The sequence below is a fragment of the Natator depressus genome, chromosome 12 (assembly GCF_965152275.1).
Source record: "Natator depressus isolate rNatDep1 chromosome 12, rNatDep2.hap1, whole genome shotgun sequence".
NCBI lineage: Eukaryota > Metazoa > Chordata > Testudines > Cheloniidae > Natator > Natator depressus.
In genome coordinates this window covers 32,948,854-32,963,131 of record NC_134245.1, presented here as the reverse complement: position 1 = coordinate 32,963,131, position 14,278 = coordinate 32,948,854, and the positions used below count along the sequence as shown (strand labels likewise).

Sequence of the window (14,278 nt, the reverse complement as noted above, 5' to 3'; positions counted from 1 at the left end):
ATAAACAAACAAACTACAGTATTTATTTGCCTGAAAGCTATTTCCATGAGACGGGGGTTAGAGTTAATTTTAAATAAATTGAAAAATACTGTGTGCTTATTTTTACATATACCAGATTATTGTACTGGAGACAAACTAAATTAGATTACTAGAGAAAAAGTAAGATGTGGTAATAGATATATTACTAAATTAGGAGATTATTTAGTAATAGCACCATGTGCATACGTCAGCTGCAGCTAAGCATAGCGACAGTTTGAAAACTAAGGACAAAAACGTGTCCATATAGCTGAAAGTCTAAATTTCATTTCAAATACAATACTTAACCCTTCAAAGCACTGACTGTATAATAAAGTTTATTTTATCTATAAATATGACCTCAGAAAATTTTTCTTTGTTAACAATAATCCTCACAGGCATATACACAGCAAGGTCTACCATAAAATAAATGAACTGATTTGATCCTATTAGAGGATCATTTTAAGTCTCCTAGGCTATGTCTTCACTGCAGTCAATTCAGGTGCTTAGCACCAAGTCAACCTAGATCAGGAGTGAACAGCCATAATGCACATCCCAAATCAAGTTACTGCATCCTCAGTGCTGCAATCACGTGTGTTGCTAGGAGTCTTGGTCATATTCCATGTGCTGCATGCAGTAAGCTGAGCTGCTGTATAATTTTTTCCCCAGTGAATTGTGGAAGAACTTGTCTGTCCTTCTGGGTACATGGGAGCAATTGTGGGAAGGCACTGGAGGACTATCAGCACTCGAGTAATTTATTCTTTGTCCTCAGTGCAAAGTGGGTCAGCTACTAGCCTGAGCACTAACCTACACCCCCCAGCCAGATCAGCTAGCCTGGAATTTAAAGCATCACTAAACTCAGGTGAGAGGGTTTTCGTGTGTGTGAACAAGTGGGGGGGGTCAAGGGGCAACACCTAAGTAACAACCTGAGTTAACTGCCGTGGAGATGTACCCAACTGTCTAGCTCAGTGTAAATAGTATTCTCTTTAATACGCTATTACCCAGGTTAGGACAGATAATCTTTGCATGTTACCTACTGAATGTCACTTTTTTTTAAAAAAGGCAAGAGAAATAACTTTGTAAAGTGCTCTAAGATCCTGTGAGGAAAGATACTATAGAAGTGCAAATTAAATTAAACAGCCCCAACAGTATTGTGAAGTAGAAAAGCATGATTATAGCAATTATACAGATGGAGAAAATGAGGCACAGAGGGCGTAAGGGTTACGTTTTCAATGAGTGTCATGCAAGCGCACAGCACTGTTTGTAGGCCTTTGCAGGCCCTTGCTGTTCTGCACATGTAAGACAGTTAAGATTTTCAAAGATTTAGGTATGCACATTGAAAATTATGGTAAAACTACCAGCCAAGAACCTTAGTACAGATGCAGCTTATTCCAGTAAAAGAATGCTTTTGCTGGTATAGCTTATACCAGTTCCCTGACGGGAGGTAGGGGATCCGAGAGGTTAGAGTATTGATTGGGCCTCAGGTGACCTGGACTCTATTCCTGGCTCTGTCACTGGCCTACCGGGTGACCTTGGGCAAGTCACTTCACCTCCCTGTGCTTCAGTTTCTCCCATCTGTATAATGGAGATAATGACTCTGTTTCATTTGGTACAGCACTTTAAGACCTAATGATGAAAAACCCTATGAAAGGGGTAGGTATTATTATTAATCTAGAGCTTTTACCAGTATAAAAATGTTGTAAGAAGCCATCACCAGCAGTACAGACCTAGCTCTATTCACCTTCCCTGGGTTGTGTAACAAAGTCCCTTTGGACATGTCAAGATATCAAAGGGCCATTTCTAGAGGCTGCAAAATGGTATGCTGTAATTCTCCTCTGCGCAAGCCTAGTGATGTACAAGATTCAGGTGCCAGAGATGCAGGTGAAGTCTTCTGCCTCTTGTGAGTGAGAAACTTTGCCCTGGTTACACATTGTGGCATCAGATAAATATGTGCATCTATAAAGTGCCTTTGGAAGCACTCACCCAGCCTCCCTGGATCTCACTGCCCTCATAGTATTACAAATGTGATTGGACGAAAGATCATGACAAGCCTGCAGGACAACTCAGCAGTGAAGACCTTACTGCCACTTCAGCCAACGAACATTCACGGATTAAGCAGATTTCCTTTACTTGCATCCGAGCTAATGCAATATGGGTGTCCACAGGGAAGCAAAGGCAGATAGGAACTAGCATATGTAGACTTTCTGTATGGTAAGCCCGTGCAGGTTCAGAATTGCTGCGTATTTGCCAGACCCTTCTTTCCTTTCCTTTAGCAGCTGCTATTTTTAACTGCAGTGGGTAATCCGTCTGTCAGAGGACCAGTGGGAAACCACCGCATCTTTGCCTCCTAACATACATGTGCCTGAGTCACAACTATCAGTCTAAGCAATCCCCATGCAAATCTAAAAACAGGCCATGCACCTCTCTCTGTAGCCATGCCAAGCAGAGCCTCTCTCTCTGACACACCCTAAACTAAGTATTTACATGTTGATTTGGGCAGACAGTACACAGATTTGGAAAATCTGACCAACGACTTGCCCAAGGTTTCAGTGCATGTGACACAGCAAGAAATAGAAACCAGAACTCCAGTCTTGACTCCTGTGCTCTAAGGATTATCTCTACTTCCTCCCAATTTGGTTACATTTAAAGTACCACCTCACATATTGGGTACGTACAAATCTGATTTCCCAAGCATAACCACCCACTTCTTCTAGGCTAAGGAAAGGTGCTAGGATTGTTTCATTAATTCTAAACCTTAAACTGGGACCTATACATTGAAGTGAAGTGAACCCATAATGTGTTGAGACCTAGGAGATGGTGTCTGGCACTGAGTTCTCAAGACAGACACACAAGGCCTCATTTAGAATCCTTAGTCTAGGCTTAAATTGGATGACTGGCTAAGCAGCAGTTCTGCAGAAAAGGACCTGGGGATTACAGTGAACAAGAAGCTGGATATGAGTCAGCAGTGTGCCCTTGTTGCCAAGAAGGCCAATGGCATATTGGGCTGTATTAGCAGGAGCATTGCCAGCAGATGGAGGGAAGTGATTATTCTCCTCTATTCAGCACTGGTGAGGCCCCACCTGGAGTACTGAGTCCAGTTTTGGTCCCTCCACTACAGAAGGGATGTGGACAAATTGGAGAGAGTCCAGCGGAGGGCAACGAAAACGATCAGGGAGCTGGGGCACATGACTTACGAGGAGAGGCTGAGGGAACTGGGCTTGTTTAGTCTGCAGAAGGGAAGAGTGAGGGGTGATTTGATAGCAGCCTTCAACTACCTGAAGGGGGATTCCAAAGAGGATGGAGCTTGGCTGTTCTCAGTGGTAGCAGATGACAGAACAAGAAGCAATGGTCTCAAGTTGCAGTGGGGGCGGTCTGGATTGGATATTAGGAAACGCTATTTCACCAGGTGGGTGGTGAAGCACTGGAATGGGTTACCTAGGGAGGTGGTGGAATCTCCATCCTTAGAAGTTTTTAAGGCCCGGCTTGACAAAGCCTTGGCTGGGATGATTTAGTTGGTGTTGGTCCTGCTTTCAGCAGGGGATTGGACTAGATGACCTCCTGATGTCTCTTCCAAACCTAATACTCTATGCTTCTATGACTTCAAGCTCCAGAATATCTTACAGTGACACCAAATATAGCAACCATCAAGCAGATCTCAGAAATGCAGTACCATTTAAAAATTAATATGGTTTGTACAACAATAAGTGGGACTAATGTTCACAGCACCTACATAAAAGTTAAAGATGAGCTACAGAGCAAAGTAATAAAATCATTTTAACTTTACCACTCCTTTACGATGCATAAAAATGACCTCATATTATTTTTAAGCTGGTTTTTGCCTTGCTTTTAGACTTTCTACATTTCACACACACATTCCCATAACATCTCAGTCACAGGCTACTTCCTAAATTTTACGTTTAGATGTGAAGAGACAAAACCCTTATTTGACATGACCTATTTCATCTGAAAGGAAAAACTACTGAACTGTCAAGTTCTGCTCGACACTTCTGTTCTCCAATGCCAGTACCCTGCCTTACCAGTTTTGCTAAACTAAAGACCCTGAGAAGTCAGGGAGTCAGGCTAGACAGCTGCGATAAGAAAAGGAGAAGAGAATAGGAGGCAGGGAGAAGGGTAGAAGTAGGGAAGATGAGCAGCCTTGGTAAAAAGTGGTTGGGGGGTGGGGAAGGGCAAAATTACGGTTGTATCTCAGAGTTTGGTTTGAAAGAACCTGGTTATATGTTGGAAGCTCAAGGGAATTCACTGAAGAGATGAGGAAACTGAGAGAAACATGATCTTTGAGTGTTAAGATATGTCAATGAAGGTTACTTTTAATTAGCAAGTTCCTTGTGAAGGTGGGATTTGTGCCTGAGTAACCTTAACTCTTCTAGCACATTATTGAGGGATGCAGTGCATGTACTCTCAAAATGCATGATATTTTTTTTCTTCTTCCATAGAGAGCATCTCAAATTGATCTTATGGTATCAATCAATAACTCTAGTCTTTTAGTTAAAAATAAGTATAGGCTTTTCAATTGCGAAAGTAGCCTACTTAATGTAAATAGATACACTGTTACCCTGGTTAAACCAGCCTTGCAAGAATATGATCTCTCTAAACCCCTCTCGGCAGCCTAGTAACCTCAAAAAGGCATTAACTTCAAATCCTACTGGGGACTAACAAAAATGAGTAATTCTAAGAAATATTCAGTTGGCAACAAGGCATTTAAAATATTGGGCCAAATCCTACCCACATTACTCTCACTGATTTCAAACTCATGTATTTGATTAGCCTATCACTGACTTCCCTCCTTTAATGTTGATAGTTTTAAAAAAATATGGATAAAATGCTTGTTGTTACTTATACATCTCATTTTATTTCACTGTCACCTGTTTTCTATACCCTCTCTCTTCTTATCCCACCGTGTCATGTCTTACTCTAGGCCCCAATCCTGAAAGCCAATCTACAGAGCAAATCCTTGTGCTCTTGCAGAGATTAGGGCCCTAGCATTTAAGTTGAATGGTTAGGGAGTAGTTCTTTTTTGGTCTCTCCACTATCATGCAGAAGTAAAAGTACTACAGAAATAATCATGAAGTCAAATTTAAAATTTATAAAGTTGGTGGCTGTTTCATTCTGTATATTTTTATTTAGTTTTAATTGCTAAGCATGTTGAAGCTATAGTACTGTATGTTCAAATATCACATTATCTGAAGTGTGTGTAGAGTTGCCATAAATACAATAATACTGAAGGGAAACAATTTCTAGAATGCAGTTTTCCTTAACCCAAATAAAACAATGTATCTCTGGGTGTGTCTACACTGCCCCACAGTTTGGGCAACAGGGGTGTAAATAGCAGGCAGCAACAAAGTGCTGCACTGTAACTCCCCCATGTGGATGCAGCAGGCACGCATCAAAAGGTTCCTAGTTCACATTAACATGGTCCTCTTCAAACAGGACTACGCTAATGTGCAGCACATTGGTGCACACTGCTATTCACATCTCTGTAGTCCGAACTGTGGGGCAGCAAAGACACGCCCTTAATTCTGACAGGGCTGATGCACGTAGTCAGAACTTTACTAAATACCTTAGGGAAACATATTCAATATATGTCATGCACAGCATTGTTCCAAGATGCTGATCTTCAGTGAGTGTGGGTTCATTTATGTTAACAACTTCAAACAGTTTGTAAACTTGGACTAAATTAAACTGAAGTAGTATTGCCTGACAGATTACTGTTCAAACAACCATCACACATGTACTTCCCAGAAAGTAGTCAACTGCACACGTCATCTACATCTAGCCCAATCTATGCAGATTATCATGACATTTTCTACAGGCAAATGCAACTGGCGTGGATCTGAGCAAGTACCCAAGTATTAACAGAGGCCTGCCATCATTTGGGATTTACTGTACTTTAATAATAGTCAGCTGTATACTGCCTCTTCAGGTACAAGAAGAGAATTAGACATTTGTCACCTGCTAACAGTGGTACAATCCTTTAAAATGTTTAAAAAATAATCTATGGAAATCATTTTTAGTTCATCTACTCTGAGTCACACACTGCCACGTACTGTAAATATCCTGCCATCAAAGGCAAAATTGTCACATCATTGGATTCTTAAGCTTTGACTACACTAGGAAAGTTTCCCACTGCTAGCAATGGCTGCACCGGAACCCAGTGTAATTATGGTTTAATTGTGAGCACAGTCCAGAACAAATTGTTCCGCACCAATTCAGAAACCAGGATTGTGTTGACTATTGTCTGTTCTGTCCTTCACTTGCAGTTAAACTGTGGCCCCCTTGCCAACAACAGCCAGTTTTCGCAGTGCAGACTCCGCTATGGTATGTTTGGTGAGATCCAAAGAACATTTCATTATATTGTTAGGGTAAGAGAACTGCAAAATTTTGTACAAAGAAAGAAGCAGCCCATTCATATTGTGTTTAAAGTTTTAAAGTTAAAATAGGTGTATTTCAGAACCAATAAGTGTCTGCTGGAAGCTTACATATTGCCAGAAATAAAACATCTGACACCATCTGTGACACAGGCAATATATTTAATGCTAAACCAAGCTTAAAAACAACAAAAAAACAAAAAAACAAAAAACAAACTTAAACCAACAGTGAAGCAGGATAATGACTAGTTTACAAACCCTGGAAGAGCCAAACTGTCACATGAATTTACAAAAAGCAAATACCCAAGTCTAGAGTGCTGACTTTGTTTAGAGCATCTGACAGACCATAAACCCAGCATTTATAAAGATGAAATTACTTAGCATATGTGCATTGCTCTGAGAGCACTATACAAAGTACATACTATTGAGAACAACAAACCATACTGAAACACTGCCCTTTACTTTCATAATCTCCCTACCACTCAGTATTAACTTTTGTTTTCCTGGCTTGTTGGTTTAAATCATGCCCTTAATATTCCCTAAGTAGTTTGGAAGAGACAAAGTGGGTGAGGTACTATCTTTTATTGGTATGAGACACAAGATCTCCAGCTTACACAGAGCTCTTCTTCAGGTCTGGGAAATGTAATAGTTTGGGACATATTCTGTTTAACAAACAAATAACCTCATAATAAAGACATGAGTTAATGCAACAGAATATCACTTTTCCTCCAAAGGCATTTCAGACCCTTCTACACTCAGTTATATAATTTTAATCAACTTGAATTGCAGCGTTGGTCAAGTTAAACTTTTCTTTTATAAAGCGTTTTTTTGGGTGTTTTAATCACTAAACTGTAACAGCTCTTTCTTTAGAATGGTAGAATACTCAGGAAAGTATTAAAAGCCTTAGATTTAATTGACAGCATATCTATATAGCAGATTGTGAAACTTCCATCTCAGCTGTTTACAACTTGTCTCCAAAATGCCAAGGGCAATTAGATTTCCTCCTTAAAAGAAAAAAAGCTTTTGTTTTTAAAGTTATATGACCACAAGTACACACAAAAAAAACCCACCCACCTTCTAATTATTTCCCCTAGGAGAATGTCAAAAAGCTAAATGCATGATGTCTCTCCCCTTAATTTTCAAAACTAAACAGGTCTCTCCCCAGCTGAGATTGTGTTTGCCAGGTTGTAATGGAAACAAGTGGATAAGCACTTAAATAAATAATGTTGGTAAACAAAACAAAAAACAAAACAAAAATCAGACTTCCTGTATCAATTTACTGGCGGCCTCCTAGGAAGAGATGGGCTGGGCGGGGAATTGGCAGAGCCATCTCACACACACACAGCAAGTGCCCAGGCACTGCAAGGCTGGCGCACGGGGCTGAACTTACTTTGGGGGGGGGGGGGGAAACCCGCGCTCTGCAGGGCCCCTGGGCCCGCTGCCCCTCCCGCAGGGCAATGGGCTCGCCCGGGGCCCACCTGCCGATGGGGGCCGTGGGCAGGTGCCTCCGAGGGAGCGGAAGGTCTCGAGGCGGAGTCAGGGCCCGAGCAGCTGCCTCAGCGCGGGCCGGGGCCCGCTGCCCCCTTCCCCTCGCGGACGCGCCGGGGCCCTGCGCCCCTCCAACTCCGAAGGCGCCGTCGCCGGGCTGCGGCCCGTGCCCCAGGACCCCGCTCCCGGCCTTGTCAGCATGCCCCCGCCGCCCCCTCACCTGATGTAGGGGCTGGCGGCCGCCAGGATGTTCTTCTGCACGGGGATCTCCGCGCCCTCCAGCACCAGGTGCGCGTCGCAGAAGCGGCTCTCCTCGCGGAAGGAGCTGAGGGCCCGCAGCAGGCGGGCGGCGTGCTGGGGGTCGCTCACCGCGCTCGGTCCCGACATGCCGATGCCGATGCCGATGCCGCCGCCCAGGGCCGCGTCCCCCCCGCCCGCCAGGGCCGCCGCTGAGACCGGGGCCGGCTCCGTCTCGCCGCGGGCTCGCCCGGCTGCCGCGTCCCGCTCCTCCGTCCCCCGCCTGCTCGGCTACCGGCTTCCTCCCTCACTGCCCCGGCACCATCGCTCCCGGCCCGGCTCGGAGCTGACATCATCTCCCTGCGCTCGCCGGCCCCGCCTGGCGGGGAGGAGCCGGGGAGCCGCGCGGGGCGGCGGCGGCGAGGGCGGCTCCGGCCTCGGGGCTGGGGAGAGGCTGCCGCCCGGTCCTCCCAGCGCGCCGCCCTGCCGCAGCGCCCGCGGGGCTTCCCGCCAGTCGCCCCGCTCCCGGCCCGACTCCCCTCCTCCCGCGCTGGGGCTGGCCACGCCGCGCCCCTCCGCCTCAGGGCTCCGCCCCAGCCCCCTTCAGTTGACACAGGTCAGGCCGACTCGGCTCAGCCGGCGCTCAGGGCCTGGCTCTAGGGCCGAGGCGTGTTGTGATTTAGGTACAAGCCCTCTTGGTTTGCTGTGTAGGTGCCGCGCAAGCCATAGGCCCGAGTTAGAAGGGCTGCACAGTGCAGTGTGGACGTGTTAGCCCCTCAGACTCAGGTGTAAACACAGGTTTACAGGGCAGCGTGGGTGTTCCAGCATGGGCTTGGACACAGTGAGTCTGCAAGCCCAGGTCCCATAGACCTGGCATTACAATGTAGTGCAGTGTAGACATGCCCTCTGAGGCCTCCCCTGAGCCCCACTGTAGGGCCTAGGAAGCAGGGACCTTCCCGCTGGTACCAGCTGTTGTAACTGCTCTGACATGGGAAGGAAAGTGATTCCTAAGGCTAGGGACTGACCATCTTATAGATCTCTGCCAAGGGCAATTCTGAATTCATGTAGCTGGTCTCATGGCCTTCCGGGTGTTTGGGTGCAAGGTACCTTGGCCTGGACAAACTGGAGAACTGTTTATTTTTGAAAATTTAGGGGGGAAACATCATCACTTTTGCTTTTTTGACATTATCAAAGGGAGGGGACTGGATGCAAAGCATTATCCATGTGGGTTTGGTCTTCCCGGAAGATTGGAAAAGGGCTAATGTAGTACCCATCTTTAAAAAAGGAAAGGAGGAGGATCCAGGGAACTACAGGCCAGTCAGCCTCACCTCAGTCCCTGGAAAAATTATGGAGCAGGTCCTCAAGGAATCAATTCTGAAGCACTTAGAGGAGAGGAAAGTGATCAGGAACAGTCAGCATGGATTCACTAAGGGCAAGTCATGCCTGACTAACCTAATTGATTTCTATGACGAGATTACTGGCTCTGTGGATGCAGGGAAAGCAGTGGATGTGTTATTCCTTGACTTTAGCAAAGCTTTTGACACAGTCTCCCACAGTATTCTTGCCAGCAAGTTAAAGTAGTATGGGCTGGATGAATGGACTATAAGGTGGATAGAAAGTTGGCTAGATCGTCAGGCTCAAGAGGTAGGGATCAATGGCTCCATGTCTAGTTGGCAGCTGGCATCAAGCGGAGTGCCCCAAGGGTCGGTCCTGGGGCCGGTTTTGTTCAGTATCTTCATTAATGATCTGGAGGATGGCATGGACTGCACCCTCAGCAAGTTTGCAGATGACACTAAACTGGGAGGATTGGTAGATACGCTGGAAGGTAGGGATAGGATACAGAGGGCCCAAGACAAATTAGAGGATTGGGCCAAAAGAAATCTGATGGCATTCAACAAGGACAAGTGCGGAGTCCTGCACTTAGGACGGAAGAATCCCATACACTGCTACAGACTAGGGACCGAATGGCTAGACAACACTTCTGCAGAAAAGGACCGAGGGGTTACAGTGGAGGAGAAGCTGGATATGAGTCAACAGTGTGCCGTTGTTGCCAAGAAGGCCAAAGGCATTTTGGGATGTATAAGTAGGGGCATTGCCAGCAGATCGAGGGACATGATCGTTGCCTCTATTCGACATTGGTGAGGCCTCATCTGGAGTACTGTGTCCAGTTTTGGGCCCCATACTACAAGAAGGATGTGCAAAAATTGCAAAGAATCCAGTGGAGGGCAACAAAAATGATTAGGGGGCTGGAATACATGACTTATGAGGAGAGGCTGAGGGAACTGGGATTGCTTAGTCTGTGGAAGAGAAGAATGAGGGGGGATTTGATAGCTGCTTTCAACTACCTGAAGGAGGGTTCCAAAGAGGATGGATCTAGACTGTTCTCAGTGGTAGCAGATGACAGAACAAGGTGTAATGGTCTCAAGTTGCGTAGGGGAGGTTTAGGTTGGATGTTAGGAAAAACTTTTTCACTAGGTGGGTGGTGAAGCTCTGGAATGGTTACCTAGGGAGGTGGTGGAATCTTCTTCTTTAGAGGTTTTCAAGGTCAGGCTTGACAAAGCCCTGGCTGGGATGATTTAGTTGGGGATTGGTCCTGCTTTGAGCAGGGGGTTGGAGTAGATGACCTCCTGAGGTCCCTTCCAACCCTGATATTTTATGATTCTCTGAAATGAAAAGTTGTACTTGTTTAACTAAAGATGTGATATTGCACTGATGGGAGAGACCAGGGGAAGCCTACATACCAAATTGTGGCCCCAATTTAAGGTGTGAGAGGGACATAGATGACTATCTCACTGCCTTTGAGAAGGCTTGCAGTTTGAACTAGGTTGATCCTGTGGACCGGCACCACTGTCGTCACCCCCGTACTTGCTCCCAAGGTGATAGAGGCATATAGCCAGATGGATGGAGGTGATACTGGGGACTATGAACAGTTCAAAAAGGCTCTACTGACTAAGCTTGAATTGACACCTGAGGCTCAAAGGAAAAGGTTTCTGGGTCTGCAAAATACCAAAGGTGTGACACCCTGCAGGGATCAGTTCTGGGTCTGGTTCTGTTCAATATCTTCCTTAGTGATTTAGATAATGGCTTAGAGAGTATACTTATAAAATTTGCATATGATACCAAGCTGGGAGGGATTGTAAGTGCTTTGGAGGATAGGTGATAGTTAATGGGGAAATATTCATGTGGTAGAGAGATTCTGGGGCAGAGAACTCTTGGCAAACTCTGTGTGGTAAAACTCCATCAAACGCTGAAGGGATGTACAACTCGGATTAAGTTTCCAAATGTGAAGCCATGTGCCCTGCCTACAGCTTGCATCCCTGTACAGACACAGGAGTGATTGGTAGCAGGGTTCTTCATGATCTCGCCTTTGACATCCTCCTTAGGAATGACTGTATCACTTTAAGACAAAACGCAGTGACTCTTCTTGTAACAGCCAAGGGCTTGAACCAGGCGCTGACAGGGAGCCAGAGAGCTGCACAGAAGGTGTTAGCCAAAATGCAAATGAAGTGGCTGGCAGGGAGCAGGAGGGGTTTTCCCCCTTTATGGTAACACAAGGGAAAGGCTTTTAAGCTCAGGATACCTTCCTGTCTGTAAGCACACACCTGAAACTGAGTGGGGTGGTGGGAGGAAGAGCTCCCACGCATCTCCACACTGGAGGTGTGAGTCACGCTGGAGCTAAGGAGTAACCCCCCTGGAGCCCTATGCTATGACCAAAGGAGCAAGCTCACTGCCTATCCTTACACAGAAGCAGAGGCAGAGCTGAGCCCTGGGTGGCTGAGACCCCAGCTGAGTACAAGGAGACACATGCAGGGAAGGAGGACTGCCAAACATGTTTGCCCTGTCTTGGCATGAGAGAAGCCCCAGAGAAAAGTAAAGCAACCAGAATACCGCTGCTAGTAAAAGAAGCATATTGTCATGTGGTGGCCATAGACATGGTGGGTTCTCTTAACCAAGAGATCCCCAAATCAATTCCTACCGGGAGGGGGCAACAGGTTGATCCCAAAAGGGGAAATGTGTTCCTCCCATATGTACAGTCCTGGGGTGAAGACACAACTCGGGGGGGGGGGGGTATCTGTCAGTGCTGGGGAGCACCATGCTATCCTGCCTCTCCAGAGTCCCGGAAATATGGCTAGGTTAAGATGAGCTTTCCAGGTGAATAAACCTACCTAGATCCCCCCAAATGCTCAAGAGGGGGGTCATTTCCTACCCCCACTAGACCTAAGGACACCCCAGGCTGCAGCCAAGATGGCTGACACATGGAGGAATGTGGAATCACTGCCCTCCTCACCCCCTGGAAGGCGAGTGGGCAGAGGTGATGGCAGGATCCCATTCCAGTTTCCAAGCTAAAGGTTTTGGGATGGCAAAAGAGCAGAGGGGTACATAAAACTCCCCATGTGCACACTACTAGTATCATCTCAGACAAGTCCTAAGGGGAGGGTGTCGAACTGCTCCGTACTGTGCTATGAAAACTGTGCTGTACATAAGAATCTTGAAAGTGCCCCATAGGATAGCTACCAGGTGGATGGGAACTATGGTGTAACATCTATGAATAATGACTGGAGGTTCAAACTTCCCTAGGTTACTGGTTAAAGTGACCCCACTCCGTTTGCTCTCAAAGGGGGAAGAAATGTGACACAGTGGGAATTTTTAATAATAGTTTAATGAATAATATGCCTGCCAGTAGTAATTTGACTGGAGATTGCTACCCATTGGGTGCCAAAGGCAGAGCTGGAGACCTGAGGAAGGGTGTGTGTCACAGAATCATCTGGGGTGATATGAAAGGGTCATTAGAGGACTGGCTGAAACTGACCCATATCAGTGGAGGATCAGGAAAGACAATGGAGCCCCAAGGACTGAATAGTTTGCACCTAACAACAGGAAACTCCATCAAGCAGGTGAACCCACTGTGGTCCTGCAGAAGGACAATGGGCTGAAAGGCATCAGTGGCTTTTGGAAAAACTCAGCAGCTCTCACCTTGGACTGACAAAGAGCAATCTGGAGAGAGCCAAAATGGATTGTATAGCAGCTTAGCTGTACTAGGGGCAGTTATACCACTTTAATCATACCATTACAACTTTTGTGTATAGACAAGGCCTTACATTGGTTTAGTTTGCCCCAGGACACTATCACACCTCTAGCTAAAGCATCCCCCAGAACATGTATACCTTCAATAATAGAATGTAGGGTTTGAAAGATATGCACTCAGCCCCTTCCAAACTCTACATTCTATTATTGAAGGTATACATGTCCTGGGTGATGCTTTAGCTAGCTAGAAGTACACCACTTCTGTATATAGCTCTGGCGTGCAATGCCATGAAGGCAAATTCTATAGATCACAAACTGCTTTAAAGGGTTATTATCAGGTCACTTTCAGCCCAATGTTCAATTTGGGGAGTTGTGGGGGGAAGGATTGTGTATGTGTGTCTTGTTGTGTGTTGTTTTCCAGTATACAAACATTTCTATTGGTCTTTAGGGTTGTAAAAATTTAAAAAAAAAACAAAGTTAAAATGGCCAAAGTTCCCCTCACAGAATCTCCAACCAAACAATGCCACATCCTATCTAGTGCATGAGTCCCAAAGAAGAAACTGAATCACTTACCTTGCTGAAGCGGAAAAGAATGGAAAGCAGAGTGAAGAAAATTTAGATTTAAATACTCTAATCAAAGTGTTGTTTGCAACACAGGTGAGGAAATAGTTCTGTAAAATAAAAATAGTTTTGGCCTGTATTCCTTTAAAGTGAATTTGGCTTTGAAAAAAGGTGACAGTCTGTTTGACCATCGTTGAGAGACACAGGAGAAAGGTGGCAGCATGACTGGGTTAGAGACTGAAGAATTCAGCTTCAGAACAGCTACAGCACAGGCACTGCTGGGCAAGCTTCACTAAATGTTCCTGCCAATGTGCCTCAACTTTGCCCTGGATCTGTCTGTTCTGTCTCTTTGCTCATACCATTCAATTCTTGCTCTTAATGCTGAAATTTGCCAAAAATGGGGAAGGGATGGAGCGTTATGGTAGTTTTTGTGCTGAGGGCAAAGTTTTAAACCACCAGTGAATTTCACACTGTCCAATGCCCAATGTGAAATATATTGGTGGTTTTAGTCTAGCTTAATTTTTATTTGGGAAATGAAATGGTGGGTTTAGTCCAGCTTCAATGGA

General features: G+C 45.6%; 1 protein-coding gene across 1 annotated transcript in view; it reads right to left on the bottom strand.

The window, feature by feature from the left end:
- GAN (gigaxonin) overlaps positions 1–8,296 on the bottom strand; it is a 41,001-nt gene extending 32,705 nt beyond the window's left edge. The window contains exon 1 of the mRNA XM_074969182.1: positions 8,110–8,296. Within this exon, the coding sequence (XP_074825283.1) occupies positions 8,110–8,276 (167 nt within the window). The 5' untranslated portion in view covers positions 8,277–8,296. The remainder of the gene's footprint in view (positions 1–8,109) is intronic.
- Positions 8,297–14,278: the final 5,982 nt, after the last annotated feature.